The 16,064-nt window shown below is 41.1% G+C and overlaps 1 protein-coding gene across 2 annotated transcripts in view; it reads right to left on the bottom strand.

Annotated features, from left to right (window-relative positions):
* ANKRD55 (ankyrin repeat domain 55) overlaps window positions 1-16,064 on the bottom strand; it is a 102,348-nt gene that overhangs the window by 38,496 nt on the left and 47,788 nt on the right. For both annotated transcript variants that reach the window (XM_042447377.1, XM_042447376.1), the window contains exons 2-4: window positions 13,235-13,357; window positions 9,967-10,097; window positions 3,066-3,175 (exon numbers count right to left, since the gene is read on the bottom strand). In XM_042447377.1, the coding sequence (XP_042303311.1) occupies window positions 3,066-3,175; window positions 9,967-10,097; window positions 13,235-13,357 (364 nt within the window). The remainder of the gene's footprint in view (window positions 1-3,065; window positions 3,176-9,966; window positions 10,098-13,234; window positions 13,358-16,064) is intronic.

Below are 16,064 nucleotides of genomic sequence, written 5' to 3'. Positions count from 1 at the left end.
TAAGAGTTAGTCAAATAACCCCCCACCAGTACTGCAGGTCTCTCCTGGTTCTCAAAAGCCAAAGATGTGACTGGATAAAATTGTAACATTTTAAAGGCATTTCTCTTTTAACTGTACCTTGTTTTACTGCTGTAATCCCCTTGGATTCCTCAAGATTAAGTGGAATACAAATAATAATAATAATAATAATAATAATAATAATAATTATTATTAATTGAATGGAGATGGATTTTTATGGTTGTTCACTATAGGTAAGAGCCATGGCTCAGCGGAAAAGCACATGCTTTTGATACAGAAGGTTCTATGTTCAACCCCTGACATCCCCAGGCAGGAGTAGGCAAACCTGAAACCTTGGAAAGCCACTGCAGATAGTGTCAACAAATACTGTGCTAAAGATCAAATGGCCTCACAAGATAAGACAGCTTTCTGTATTCTTTGCCTTTTCTCATGACTGAAAAAGCAAGCTAAACATACACACGCTCAGACTTGATCTGCAGAATATGTAAATGCCAGCTTTTCTTACCCTTAGTGCTGCATTAATTTTTTTTTAAAATCAGTTTTGTAAAGGCAGGCAGCTCTGTTACTATGTTCTTGTGGCTGCAGACAGATTTCCTGTCTGGGCATCACTGTTACTTTTCTTGTAACAGCTATGCTGAACAAAAAGAAAGAAAAAATGTACACCATGAGGATCTGTGGGACTTTAACAGGGCATTCTGGCAATGGAGTAACCCTATTCAGACAACTAATTTTGTTCACATAAGTTAATGAGACAGATGAAAAGGAGCTGGCATACTTCTTTTCTGAAAAAAGGCCTCCTGTTACCATGGGGACTGTAGAAATCGTATTTTACAGGGATCTATTTTAAAATAAATTACTATTACATATCTAAATATCAACATTGTCCCTTTTCTGTGGACGTTTCCGTTAATGATAATGCCCTCTTGGTTGCCTCGAACCCTTCCAGGTATGCTGATCAAATGATTTAAAAGCAGAATGAGGACGGCAGGAAATTAACAAAGCCATAGGGAATGAAATTGTAGGAGAAAAGGGGTTACAAAAGGTGAAGGGAGCCTCATAATGGTTGCATAATGTACTTGTGGCAACACAATGTACAATATTTTCATCAGAGGTAGCAGTTTTACTGGTAGTCCATTAAACATGCAGACAACTTTTCTTCAGAATGGATTTTGCGCTGACCATATATGTATCTAACAGGAAACAGCTAATAATGTTTATTGTCTGTTGCAAAGAATTTAATAAATAATTATTGCTATTAAATACTAATGATACCAGCTTTGGTCCTGCATTCACTTAGGCATGTGTGAATTTCACTGAAATCAGTAGGACATGCTTACACAGAATTGTGCATGGGATGACACCCGATAACAGCAATAACAATTTGTGATAATTGTGTGAAAAAAATGAAAGCCTGGATTATATCAAGTAAATTTATAATGACAACTTGAAAGTGTTCTGTACAATAACTGCTGATATAGAGGAAGCAGATGTTTAGGTTCAACAGTCCTTTCAGCAGAGGAAACCTTGAAATCAAGGATTCTCCAGTGATATTTTGTGAGCTGGTTTCAGTAAAAATAGAACACACATCTTGCAAAACTATAGCAGTGCTGAAGAAATAATATGGTTGTTTCATCCCTTTTGACATTCCTCCCCTCCTTCTGTGTCTTTTACAACTAATATTTTCATGTAACCTGTCATTTTATGCCTGGAGGAGGGAGACATGCAGAGGTGCCTCACATTTGTAATAAGTTTTGGTACAGTATTTGGAAGAAACATCATTTCTACACAAGAGCTGTACATGTGGTGCCATGGTTTATTTTACTTGAGCATCAGTAAGGATAAATGTTGAAACAAAACCAGCACCTCTTAGCCATAAACTCAGAGTATCTTTTCAGACACTTTTCTGCACTGATGACTGCCAAATCATATTATTACCTGGGGTGAGCAGATTTCAGTCTTTGGGGGTATACTTTGCTTTTGAAAATTAAAACTTTATAATCCACCAGCCCTGATGCAATTCTAACACACCTAGAATTAAGGAATTCTGATCCTAGGAATTTGCACTGACTAGTAAAATTGAATGAAGCTTGGTTTCCCTTTTCACAAATATCCAGTATAACCCTTTAAGCTTTCTTCTTTTTGGCTCTGTCATTTTATGTCTGGAGGAGGGAGCCATTTAATCAAGCATTTGGGAGCCAGAAGTCCTTATTGGTCTATTGCAAATTTCCCAAAGGTCTGCCAAGTAGATCCAGGTTTACCTTCTGCCCACTGCTGATTTAAGCAATAGCTCCACTCCTTTTGTAAAGCAAACATCACCTGCATGAGACCAAAATGAGCAATTCTATGTACATATAATTGACAGATCTGGGCAAATATAGACTTCAAAGATGCTGTCACTTTAATTAATATTAACCTGTTCATTATCTGTCAGGGATAATGTTATTAAATAATTCATTATGTTTGAGAGGTTTCTGGGAGCATACATTTTAAATTAAAAATTTACTTGCAAATGCAAAATAGAAGTAAATAAAAAAAAGATAGTGGAACATTATATGTGGTATAGCCATGGTATAGCCATGGGCAAGGCATATATAAAGTGACTACTGTATATGTCTAAAAAAATCTAATCAAAGTTGATCTCTTTAAGATACATGTGTAAAAGAAGCAGTACGATTCTCTTGACTAGTGAACAGTAACAATGATGGAGAATATTTTTTCTTTCAAACCTTGAAGTGTTTCTGCTACAATAAAAGCATGCAGGATTCAGCCACGCAGGCCATCAGTTGAGTTCCAATTTACAGAAATCTAATTAAGAATCATTTTACGTGTCTACAAATATCAAAGATTTTTCTACTTCAAAATTAAATATGATGCCAATACCATTTTAACTAGAAAGGAGCCAAACTGGACATGCCTATATTATATGCCACAAGTCATGTTATCTGCACAAGCGTTATCCGCATTATATTGCCAGCAGTTATCTGAACTGTACAGTTTCCTTCTTTAGCTGTTACATGATTATCTGTGATAGGTTTCAAGAACTATACCTGACATTGGGATCAGCAGTGGCAGCATGCAGTGGTAATCTTCCATTTTTATCGGGGATATTCTGTCTGGCACCATTTCTCAAGAAAGTGACACAACCCTCAAGCCATCCCTGAAAGGACATCAGAAAGTAGAAGGTCAACGTTTTATAATAAGGCTGGAGGAGCATTGGTTTAAAGAAAAGGGGGAAAAGCTAATTGCAGGCAACTAGGGTATACATTTGTTTCAGTAATCAATTTAAGAAGTTAAAACTACTTGTCTGGCTCCTAGTTTTGGTGGGTTAGTTGGTCTGCAATACTCTTAAATCATGGTGTATTGATCTGAGTGTTGGACTTTGGCTCTAGAGCCCAGGGTTTGATTCCCTGCTCAGCCATGGGTGAACATTCTTATTGTATTAATTGGGTGGTTAATTGTCGGAATAATTGTGTATGTACCCACCCACTAATTTTGTGATTATTTTGCAATTCCTCAGATATTTCTTAACATCACTTTGTTGATTTTGCAAACACTATTAAAATTAGCAGCATCCGGGGGATATGTGTGTGTATGTGTGTGTGTATGTGTGAGGGGGGAATCACAAACATCCAGACAACGTCCAGATCTGCCAGAGGAGGATGTTCATATAAAGAGTCACAGTAGACAAGCATACAAAGCAGAGAAAACTAGATATTAAGCCTTAGAGCTGGAAAGGCGTTGATGTAAAAGCAAATTTAAAAAGACATAAGGTAATCAAATAACAGGCTTGTTGATTTACAACTCTGTTGTTACTTAAATTTCTTACATAACTTTTTTCCAAAGGTGTCTTTCAGCAATAATCCCAACTAGCCCCAAGGGAATTTATTTAACTGCTGATTTAACAAATTCCAATGGATTCAGTGCATCTACTGTATTTGAGACTATCATTTGGGGCTGCGTGTAAAATCCTTGAATCCCATTTTGATAGAAAGGTGAGATATAAACAAACAAACAAACAAACAAACATTCAAACCATTACCCATATTACACTGAAATACAAACAGGCCTATAAAACAAGAAAAATATCAGTGAAGGGCTGTCATATGATAGATGGAGCAAGGTTGTTTTCTGTTTCTCCAAAGGATAGGACCTAAGACCATGGATTCAAATTGCAAGAAAATACCTCACAGTTAAACATTAGGAAGAATTTCCTGATGGTTAGACTTGTTTGAAACGGCAACATCACTTTGAGAGGTGGTGGATTCTCCTTCATTGGAACTTTTTAAGCAGAGGTTAGAAGACCAGCACTGAGGAATGCTTTAACTATAGATTCCTATTCCGGGGGAATAGATGGCCCTTGGGGTCCCTTTCAACTCTACCTTTCTATGACAATTGTTTAGACAACTAGTCAACAAAACTGAATTGAACAGTCCATCCTATACCATTAAATGCCTAAAGTAGAGGAATGTCTTGCCTAGATACTGAAACCACAATGCCACAATGCAGGCATCCCGTAACTGGAGTGGCAGACTGATTGTGCAGAAAATGCCCCTCTCTTTGTCACTTGGAGGAGACCCTCAGATGTTGCTCTTAGGGTGGAGGTAAGTTCTGCTCAGAAATAAGTCCTACTGTTTTCAGTAGAACTGAATCTCAAATTTATATATAGTCTGACCTTAATACAGGAGCTGCAGGGGACTTTTGGTATGTCAGTTTTCAAATGGAAACTGCACATACAGTAAAGCAAACAGTGGTTGTATTACTAGCTATTACTTTTATTCATCCCACATGATTCAGACAAGCTATCAATCTTGGAAATAAATTTTAAAAACCAAAACATGACACAGGAAAGTGCCTTATACCAAGTCAGCCTTTGTACAGCCCAGCATCTTCCATCCTGATACCCTCCCAGTCTCCCAGCGTTTAAAAAAATGTTTTCAGGATGATTTTCAGGCAGTTTTTGTCCTCAAACCATGAAGAACACCCCAGGCCAAGGGTGGAAATACACAAAAATACCCCCACTTCACTAGCTCCCCAGAACCCGATATTATTCTCAAATACCGGGTAACACCCAGTGTCATAAAAATTCTTAGTTGGGGCACACAACTCCACAAAGGTTTGCCATCACTGTTCTAGGAGTATGTTTTCTTCCACTGTGCTATGGTTTCCTCCCCTCAAATCTGAATTAAGATTAGAGAATAGGACTAGAGAGTTGGAAGGAACTGTTCAAATTCCACTAAAAAGTTATTATGAACATAAGAAACTGCCCTATAGTCAATAAAACTGTTTGTCCCAGAAGGGCATGGTGTCTATTCTGTCTGGCAGTAACTGCCAGGGATGTTAAAGTCTTTCCTATCACCTGATACCTGATCCTTCAAAATAGCAAGGATGGAACATGAGACCTTCTGGGTTCCACATTGAAAGAGCTCTATTCCTGAATCTCTTCTCACGTGTGCCCAGTCATTTAAATGCTCTTTCAATAGCTTACAATTTTTTTTTAAAAAAGCATTATTAATTTTAATGAGTAGCAAAACTGCCCCAAGGCAAAGCAGGAGTTAGACTCTGAGTAAACAGGTGAGCCCACAATACTATCGTCCATGCGTGTTACAGTGGATTAATGCTGTTCACAGAGTGGACTCTTATTAGAAATGCACAGAATTAACTTTTTTCTATAGCTACCCAAGAGAGAGAGAAAGAGAATGAATTATTCCTGTGACCCAAACTTGAATGTGCTTCCAGGAAAAACAAAACAAAACTACTGTTCAAATAATGTTACATCTGTGAACATCTTGCGAAATGTAGCTCTTGCTAAGTATAACATTTTTCCATCCAGGAAGGAATGAGATATACAGTGGTACCTCGGGATACGAAATACCCAGGTTACGAAATTTTCGGGATACGAAAAAATCCCATAGGGAATTATTGTTTCGGGTTACGAATGTTTTTTCGGGTTACGAAAAAACTTTTGGTGCTTTTTTCGGCTTTTTCGCACGGAATCGCGGCTTTTCCCCATTAGCGCCTATGGCAATTCGGCTTACGAAGGCTTTTCGGGTTACGAAAGCGGCCGCGTTACGAATTAATTTCGTAACCCGAGGCACCACTGTACTAATTATGGGATTTCCTACATAATACTGGTTAAAGGAAATATTTAGTTCAGGGGTGTTATTTGTGTTAAAATACTCTTGAATTGGACCATTACATGTTTAACTAATGTACTTTTTACACAATATCTTGTTCAACCTGCAGTTGCTTTCAGATTTCAACAGAACAAGATTTGCTCTTACAATTTGCTCTGATTGCTTTAGTACACCCTGGCTTTCTTTCAAAGACTATGACTAAGATCCTACTATGTCAAACCATTCATGTAGTGGACAATAGCACATGCTGACAGATATATTCTCATGCACTGCAGCATCCAGGACCTTCTGAAAGTCACATTTTGTCAATGGCAATCACTGTGTGCAATGGTCGATCCTCCCTTATCGCACTGGTAGGCCATAGGCAAGATATAAATAATGGGATTGACTGACTGATTATTGCCAGCAGAAAATAAGATCTCAAGATGGACAGTTCTTTCCACTTCCAATTTTAAGAAGTGCAACTATTCCATCTCTTCCTCCCCAATTGATTTTTTTTTTGTGGTAAGATAATTGTTGGAAGTAGCAATTGGAGAACATGGGAGGCTGACACATGGAAGGCCACATGTTGACAAAGTCCTACATCATGCCTTGCTCTGAACCCTGAAACTCATCTTAAAAGCCAATCAACTGTCCTGAGCAACTGAGTTCTGTGTAGGGTTGCCATAACCTGGCGGCCCCCGTGCCATTCACGGTTTCGGGGGGCCCCTCCCGGTCATGGTCTGGTTTGGGCCCCCACCCGTGCCTTGTTCCCGGTTTGGGGGGTCCGCTCCGGCCATTGCCGCTGCCGCTAATGAGGCCGGCCACGGCGCCAACCCACCTCCTCCTGCTCTTCCTGGAGTGGTGGGACCGTGGGCAGCGCCAACCCACCTCCTCCTCCAGCTCCGCCTTCCTCCTCCTCCTCAGCAGCAGTCACGCCGCCGCCGCCGCCACCACCACGCCTCCTGCGCCAAGGCCAGGGCTTTCCTGCCCGCGGGCGCAGGGGGCTCTCAAGCAGGAGCTCGTCCCCTGCTTTGGCCAGCCAGCCAATGGCCAGCTGGCCAAAGGGGACGGGCTCCTCGGCGCGCGCTGCCCAGGCCTCAGCAAGGGCCAGTGGCAGCGCACGCCTGCACCACTTGCCTCCGCGCGCGCGCGCCTTGCTTCTCACCCCGCGCACGCACCTGCCCAGCTTCATTTTACGCGCGCGTGCCAGCGCCAAACTGGTAAAGAAGAGGAGGAGGAGGGGAAGCAGAAGGAGGGGGGAGCAGGAGGTGGAGGAGGAGGAAGGAGCCAGAGGAAGGGTTCCTTGAAGGGCAGAATAGGGGCAGAGGAGGAGGAGGAGGAGGAGGAAAGCTGAGTCAGTGGTCTGCCTTGCTTTTTTTTGGTTTTTAAATTGTTTTTAAAAATATGAAATACTTATTTTATTTTATTAATTTTCTATTATTTCTTGATTTTATTTTATTGATTTTTTTATTTCTTGGTTTTATTTTATTGATTTTTTATTATTTCTTGTTTTTTTATTGATTTTTTATTATTTCTTGGTTTTATTTTATTAATTTTTTTATTTCTTGGTTTTATTTTATTAATTTTTATTATTTCGTGTTTTTTATTTTATTAATTTTCATTATTGCTTTTTTCCTCATTATTTTTATTTTTAAATATATACACCCCATCTTGATTTTTATTTTTTTGTCTAGGAATAATGCCAAAATGTCCTCCATTTTGATCATGCCTCAGAAACATGCATTTATATTAACATTTTTTAAAAATCATCAATTTTTTTCGCGTGTCCTCCATTTTTATAAAATCATGTCCTACATTTGAAGATGTTGTCCTACATTTATCCTACATTTGTCCCTGTTTGGAGGTCCTGGCTTATGGCAACCCTAGTTCTGTGATGCTGGCAAGTTGGGTGCTGCAGGATGACATAACCAGCCCCCTTCCCCCAGTGAGAATGGTATGACAGAGTTGTGATAGGGCCCTGCAAGGACTCTTGCTTCTCGTACTTACAGTATTGATTGCTAGCAGGAGGGGGATGGTCATATCATCCTGCAGCACCCCACTTACCAGCTCTACAGGATTCCATTGTTTGGGACTGATGATACTAGCTGAGTGTGTGCAGCAGTGGCAATCTTGACTTAAGGAGGAAAGACACCAATGACTTAGGGTTTCTACATACCGGCACTTTGTGCTGGCCTGTGGACGGGGTTAGGACACAGTGTCTGCACACTTCATGCCCCACCCCGCCCCCAGGCTGCCATTTTGGCACGTGCCAGACTACATGGCATGCACCATGATTACGCTCTTCTGGTGCTGTCTCCAAATGGTGCAGCACCAAAGGGGCATAATAAAGCTTTGCTGCCGTGGCTATAGTGTCCTGTAGAGGGCACAAAAAGGAACCTCTTTTGGTGGCTGTTTTTTGCACTCTCCGGAGGCCAGATTGGGCCTGTGGTGTGCAGTTGCCACGGCCCCAATCTGGCCAATAAAGGGGTGGCTACATGCCACCCATCTGTACAGCCCCTTCGAGAACAAACTAAAATCTTTATTATAGGAACTCCATGCTAAGATAGGAAAGTTACTAAGGCAGCTGTTCTTATCTAGCTACATTCTAGGTAATAGCTGAGAGAGTTCTGGGAGGAGAAGAAGTTAAAACATCCCCGAGAGTATCAGTTTACATCATAGAGGGGTCAGGACGGGTAGACAGAGAGGGAGTTCATTGCAAGTCACTCGGTAAACATATTGCTACTGTTCAGTCTGAGGCATTAGCCCTTTCAGTGCTAAGTGTTGTTACATTTCCACCAGCTAGTTAGTTTTTAAGGTGCGTTTCAGGGGTCAGAACAGGAGGGGCTGAACAATGTCAGCCAACATGTTGTCTTCCATGTATTAACTTCCTATTGCTTGATTTTTATGGCTGCCTTTTAAAGGTGAGTTTCATGGGCATTTATGATTGTGGCAATGGTATCATGATCATAAATATGAATGGGGATCAGTTATGCAGTTGTAAGTCTAACTTATAGCATTGTAACTAACACAGGAGGGTGATAAAAATGGTGAAGGGTCTGGAAACCATGCCCTATGAGGAGAGACTTAGGGAGCTGAGTATGTTTAGCATGGAGAAGAGATAGTTAAGAGGTGATATGATAGCCTTGTTTAAATATTTGAAGGGGTGTCACACTGAGGATGGAGCAAGCTTGTTTTCTACTGCTCCAGAGAATAGGCAGGGACGTAGCTAGGATTTTAGGAAGGGGGGGGGGTTCCAGACTAAGTGCCACCATTATAATGGGGCTTGGGTGCGGGGGCGCAGCAGCACACGCCATTCATTTTTCTAATGGAAGGGGGGGGTCCGGACCCCAAACCCCCCACCCTCCCACCCTTGGCTATGTCCCTGGAATAGGACACAGAACAATGCATGAAAGCTAGAGGAAACAGATTTCACCTCAACATTAGGAGGATCCTCCTGGTGGTCAGAGGTGTTTGACAGTGGAACATACTCCTTCGGAGTGCAGTGGAGTCTCCTTCTTTGGAGGTTTTTAAACAGAGGCTGGATGGCCATCTGTCAGGGGTGCTTTGATTGTTTGTTCTTGCATGTCAGGGGGCTGGACTGGATGGCCTTGTGGTCTCTTCCAACTCTATGATTCTATGATTTTAACGTTGTTGTGGTGTGCCTTCAAGTCATTTCTGATTTATGGCAATCCTAAGGCGAATCAATCTAAGATGCCAGCTGCCATTTGAGAACCTCTGTAAAATTCTGTGAATGAAGCTGGACAATTGAGCAATAAAAGACTTATTTGGAAGCATATGTAATATATAAATATATAAGAATAAAATTTGATACCAGATAGGTGGCCAGGGTCAAACTGGTACGCCCACAGGCATCTTGAGTATTGATATTGGCTCCCATCTTCAGCAGCAATTTCACTGTATCATGTTGGCGTCCTGAGACAGCATGCATCAAGGGAGTACAGCCTTGGGAAGAAAAAAAAGATAATTTGTTCAAGACATGTAAAGAAGATATTTTATTTGTACACTGAACCACTGGTATATCAACTGCACATACCTATGAGCCTGTATTCATAGAATTCTTTTTACTTGTCCTAGCAGCTAGTCTCACACTCAGATTTTGTTGTGTGCATTCAAGTTGTTTTTGAGTTATGTTGACGTGAAAGTTAAACTAACATGGTTGGTAAAATGGATAGATCCCTCAGCTCAAACCCCACTTATCAGTAAGCAGTCACTAGCATCAATGGGTGTCCATTCCTCTGTTGATCAAGAAGGAGCAGCCTGACACTGCCATCCCTCCTGACTGATTTCCAGTGTGATAGCCAGAAAATCCTTGCTGCAAATCCTCCTTCTGCTCAAGTGAAGAGGGGTGAGAAATTAGGCAGCTGCTTCTTGATCAGTAGGTGAACGGACCCCTGTTGATCCTCGTAGCTGCTTACTGGGTAAACAGGTTTGGGGCACTTTCATGGTCCCTACATAGCCCCTAAATGTGGGGCTGCACAGGGATTGTGAATATGTAGCAGTTATGAATGCGTAACTATAGGTTATCTATTTGTAACTGCCCAACAGGGTTCCAGCCATCATCTGTGACAGTTGATTGATACAGGGGAATTATTCTATGCTTGGCCACCTTTGGAAGATAGGAGTGGGCAAACAGATGCTAACATGAAGGTTTAAAAACACAAATACATGTGTTTTCAGGTGCAATGTAAAGTGTTGGTGATAACCTAAACAGCATAGGGGATGGTCATTTGAAGGACTGCCTCCACCTAAAGAAAGGAGGAAGGAAAGAATATGGACCCTGAAGGATTGCAGGCAACGTATTCCCTACAATATCACATCTGACCTCTATAAATCTGCCCATGTGCTTACTGGTAAGATATTTTAGGTGGACAGACACAGTAGACAAGGTCTTTTCTGTGGTGATCCCATCCTTGTGGAATATCCTGTCATAGGATGCTCACAGGTTTCTCTCCTTGTTTTTAAACAGACTTTAAAGATCTGGATGCTCTACTCTGGTTTAATGTATTGACTGTGATCAGTAATAGCAATGTTTTTGAATATTGTTTGTACAATGCTTAAGAAATCTAAGGTTTGAGGGAAGGAAAGAACCATTCAAAGGTGGTTTGACCATGTGCCATCTCAATTTTGCATGTGCTCATCCAGGGGAGTTCACTGTGTTACATAATGTCATTTCTTTTGTCTGAATTTTCGCTACAATGTGTTGGGGGCAAAGGCCATGCATTTGTGTTAGGCATAAAAGAGGCTTATGTTGCAGTGGTTTCAAGTAGGTATATATCTTGCATCACATAGGTTGTGGAACATCATTCTTAATCTCCACATCATCCAACCATTGCGTTACCATTCACAGCATTTGGAGGGTTAGATATGCATATTAAAACTGTGTGCGTTGGGGGTGGGGGAGGTGTAAAAGTCTTGGACTTTGTATGATTTTGTGGGAGTGGGGTAGCATCAGAGGTGGCCACTGGATCTGTTTTCATGGGAGTGGTAATCTATTTTAACTGTCAGGGAGCCACGGAGGTGCTTGGATCTATTCCTGACAGAGCTTCAATATTGGACAAGATATACACACATTAAAACAATGCAACCAGACCTACAGTCCCTGTGTCACTGTGGCCAGATCTGACATCTCAAGAAAGGTGCACAGGTGGCCCATGACCCCCTCCCTTATGTCAACACGGTCCACCTCAGGTAGGAAATGGTGTGTGTGTGTGATGATGATGATGTAGGCTTATAGGTTGTGTCTTCCTGCACCCCAAAATGCTTCTCATGCAGCTCATGTACACATGTGTAGAACAACACACCCACTCTTTTTTACAAGGGGTGTGATTTACCTCAGAAGGTTAGCATTTATCAAACCAGGCTGGTGAAGCTGGTGGCTGGTATTGCTGCATGTTCATCACTTGATTTGTTTAGTCTCTTAACTTAGTTTCAATGAGAAACTGTCTTCCTTCCCTCCTACTACATTGGATTCAGTCTTAATTTCAGTGTTGGAAGGCTTTCCATTATCTCAATATTGTGTTGCTCTTGTGATTACTAGAAACCTCTCAGAAATCTGAAAAAGTTACTTTTTTGGACTAAAATTCACCAAATTATCTAGTCAACATAGCTGTGGACTATGATGACTGGGGGGCTGACTGGGGGGTTCTGATAGTTATATTGTAAAAAAGCAATGTCCCCAAAGCTCTGGAACCCACACCATAATCGCTTCCATTATGTGGCTCCATGTCTACATAGGTGAGAGAACCAAGTTTCAACTAGATCTTTTATATGGTGTTACATACATACATACATACATGGTTCTGACCAAAGTGTGGGTCAGACTTCTGACACTACCATGCAGTTGCTGATGTTCTTCCTCCACATTACAGCAACCGATCAAGGGCCATGATTTATGATACCTACCCCTTCACTACTGTTTGCTTCAGTAATTTCCTGTAGAACACTGAAACTAACAGCATTCCTTAAGCTGAAAAATGGAGAAGTTCAGTATAACTTCTATTAACTTAAAATGCAGTCTTCCAATTGAAAAAAAATTGTATTTACAAGGAACTGTACAAAATGCTGTTTTACTGGAATCTCATTTGACTATTTTGATTGATAGGTTTTTAACATAATTGCCTCATTTGTCTTTCATTTTTCGATTTTCCTTGAAAACAGATCTAGCTGTGGACCATCAAAGCTCCCAACATATTAGCTTTTACTATCATTTACCTTTATTATGAGATAGTGTAATTCTGCTAAATCTTTAACAATTCAGTGTTTGCTGTTCTGCTACTTGTGAACACTGAAGGACTTTAGGTCTGCTTATCACACTATCATTTTCATAGAAGCATTATGTTGTAAAAGTATTAGCTACGTAGGAGTAGGCTAGCTAAAAGTAAATTATGATACACAGACACAAATGAAGATTTAATGAACAGAAAAGAGAAAATCACAAATCATTACCTCTTCTCTTCCAGTCACAATGAAGGAAGTAATATTTAATTCTGATGTTGAAAGTGATGTAAAAAATGTCATAGCTATAGGAATTATGAGTTACCTCTTATGATGACTAAAAATGATACAAAAAATTACTTTACCATCACTGTCACAGCATTCTAATATGGAAGGATCTTCACGGATGACAGAAGTCAAAGTATTGATATCCCCATTAGCTGCGGCTTGATACACCACAGTCAGGTCAACTTCTTCTGCTGAATCACCTGTGAAAATAAAAATTGCCTAACAATAAAGTGATGATCTTTGTGTGAGGAAGGAGGGCAGAAAGAGATTAATAATAATAATAAGAAGAAGAAGAAGAAGAAGATAAAAAACAAAACATTATTTTTCCATTATATTAATGATGAACACATGCTGCTACGTCAGCAGCATCTCATTTCCTGAGATTTCACGGTCAAAATCTGAGATTGGGAGTAGATGTCTTTGTGATGTTGTGATCCTTGTGATGTCACAGAAGCAGGAAAGTTAAGAATTGGGAGGATGGGTAATGTATGAAGGTAATTTGATTATACACAGCTAAACAGGTAATATGCCACGCCAGGGCTGGGATGGGAGAAAGAAATTGCCTTGAGATTTGTATCTTTGCCTGGACCTCTACAGAAGTATAGCGATTCCCTGAGACTTTAGCCATACTCTCGAGACCCGGGAAACCCAAATAATCATTGACTGCTGCAGAAAAAAACAAAACACCCTGAAAGTATATTTGACAATAAAGCAGCCAATGCCAGCATTAAGTATAGGTAGCCACTTTGCTATTACCTATTTTATTTGCTAAAACAGAGCTGTCTTTCCATTAGACAGAATGGAATGGTCACTCAGGTAATAGATGCTGGGAGGCAGTAGTAAAGTCTTGGAAAAGAGATTTGCATTCCATGTGACTTAAAGTATTCTCTTTAAACTAGCCTGCTGTCTTCGGGTATGGTGCAGGATGCCTTCCCATCACTCTGTTGAAGAATTCAACTGCCAGTCCAGTCTTTTGTACTTGGCTTTTGTACTTGGAAGAGACACTATGGCGGGTTACAGACTGCCGAAAAGTGGCGGTCTGCTGCTCGGCGCGGTTCCTGGACGCAGCAAAGAAGGAGCGCAACAATCATGCTCCTTCCTGGGCCCCGGATGTGATGCCGCGAGGCGCTAGTCGCACACTCACGCCATCGTATCCGGGGTGCGACGTGCAGACACAGAGCGTCCGCTACGTCAAGATGGTAGTGGCCGTGTGGAACGGCCGCCACCATTTCGTATGGACTCAGTCCGTGCTAGGGTTAGGGGCGTCTGGAAGAGACGCCCCTTTCTAACCCTAGCACGGACTGAGTCCGTCCTAGGGTGCCCGTCTGTAACGGGCCTATCTTATTATTCTCTGTAGGCAGTAAAGTCTCTTGGACTGGTCCTGTTCTAAAGTATCTTTCTACATATTATGGTAGAAGCAGGGGTCAGCTAATCTAGTGAATCCTTTGGTTCTTTGACATTTTGATGATGTACAGGGCCCTGCTCTGCATCTGAGTCCAAACATCAGTAACTCCAGTCTACATCATCAGATGCATCTAAAGACAAATTAAATTTGAATTCTTCTGACTTCTTGCTGCTTCTGACTTATGTTGACCCTAAGACCACCCTATTATGGCCTTTTTCTTTGCAAGATTTGTTCAGAGAAGGTTGCTTTCCTCTGAGGCTGAGTGTGGCTTGCCAAAGGTCATGTGGTGGGTTTTCATGGCTGAGTGGGAATTTGAATCCTGGTATCCTAGAGTCCTACCCCAATACTCAAAGCACTATACTATGCTGGCTCTAAAATCACCACACTATGCTATTATTATTATGTGCTGTTGAATCAGCTTTGACATATGATGAACCCATGAATGAGACTCCTCCAAGAGCTGCTGTTATTAACAGCTCTGCTCAGGTCTTGCAACTTCAGATTAGTGGCTTCCTTGATTGAGTCAATCTGCCTGTAATGCAGTCTTCCCTACTGCATTCCAGTTTTGCCACATTATCCTTCTTTCTAATATGTCCAGAATATGATAGCTTCCCCAATAAAATAAGATGAAATAAAATAAAATAAAATAAAAGTTATTCAAGCCAGATTTTGTTTTGACTGAATCCTCGAACTCCATAGTGAAATAAATTAAAACCAATGTTTCTTCTTCACATCTCACCAGAGGAAAATGAGAGAGGGAGAGTCCTCCTTTCTCCTCATTGGAGCAGAAAGATGTAGCCGGACATGCAGGGTTCAATTCTGGGTCTATTCGTATTGTTTTTCATACTGCCAACAATTCAAATCTTTTGGGGAAAAAACTCAGTTCTGATAATCCTGGGTTAAGTGGGTTTTTTTGGCAGCCCCCCTCCCAAAAAACCCTGAATCGGATGTTTTTAGGATGCATCAAATACATCCGGATTCATCCTGGATTACTTTCACTGTCTGAGCCCAATACAAAGTGTTGGTTATCATCTTTAAAGCCCTATATGGCTTGGGCCCGAGTTACTTGAGGGAACGCCTCTCCCTACACAATCCGCCCCGCACCCTCAGAACAACTGGAAAACTCCTTCTTGAATATCCTAAAGCAGGGGTAGGCAATCTTTTTGAGCCGGGGGCCGGGTTGCTGTCCCTCAGACAACTGGGGGGCCGAAGCCAAAAAATAAATAATTAAATATATTTTTAAAAAAAATTAAATATATAAATAAACCAGGACAAATGTAGGACAAAATTTTCAAATGGAAGACACTTTTTTTAAAAAATGGAGGACACACGAAAAAATTTGCTGATTTTTAAAAAAATGTTAATATAAATGCATGTTTCAGAGGCTTCTATAGACAATTGCCCCCCAAAGGCCCCGGCGGCAATTGGCAGCAGGACTGGGCTGGGGCCGGTCCCGGTTGCCTACCCCTGTCCTAAAGTGAGATTAACAACCACTCACCAAA

This window comes from Sceloporus undulatus, chromosome 2 (assembly GCF_019175285.1).
Source record: "Sceloporus undulatus isolate JIND9_A2432 ecotype Alabama chromosome 2, SceUnd_v1.1, whole genome shotgun sequence".
NCBI classification, from domain to species: domain Eukaryota; kingdom Metazoa; phylum Chordata; class Lepidosauria; order Squamata; family Phrynosomatidae; genus Sceloporus; species Sceloporus undulatus.
This window is presented reverse-complemented; position numbering and strand designations above follow the sequence as displayed.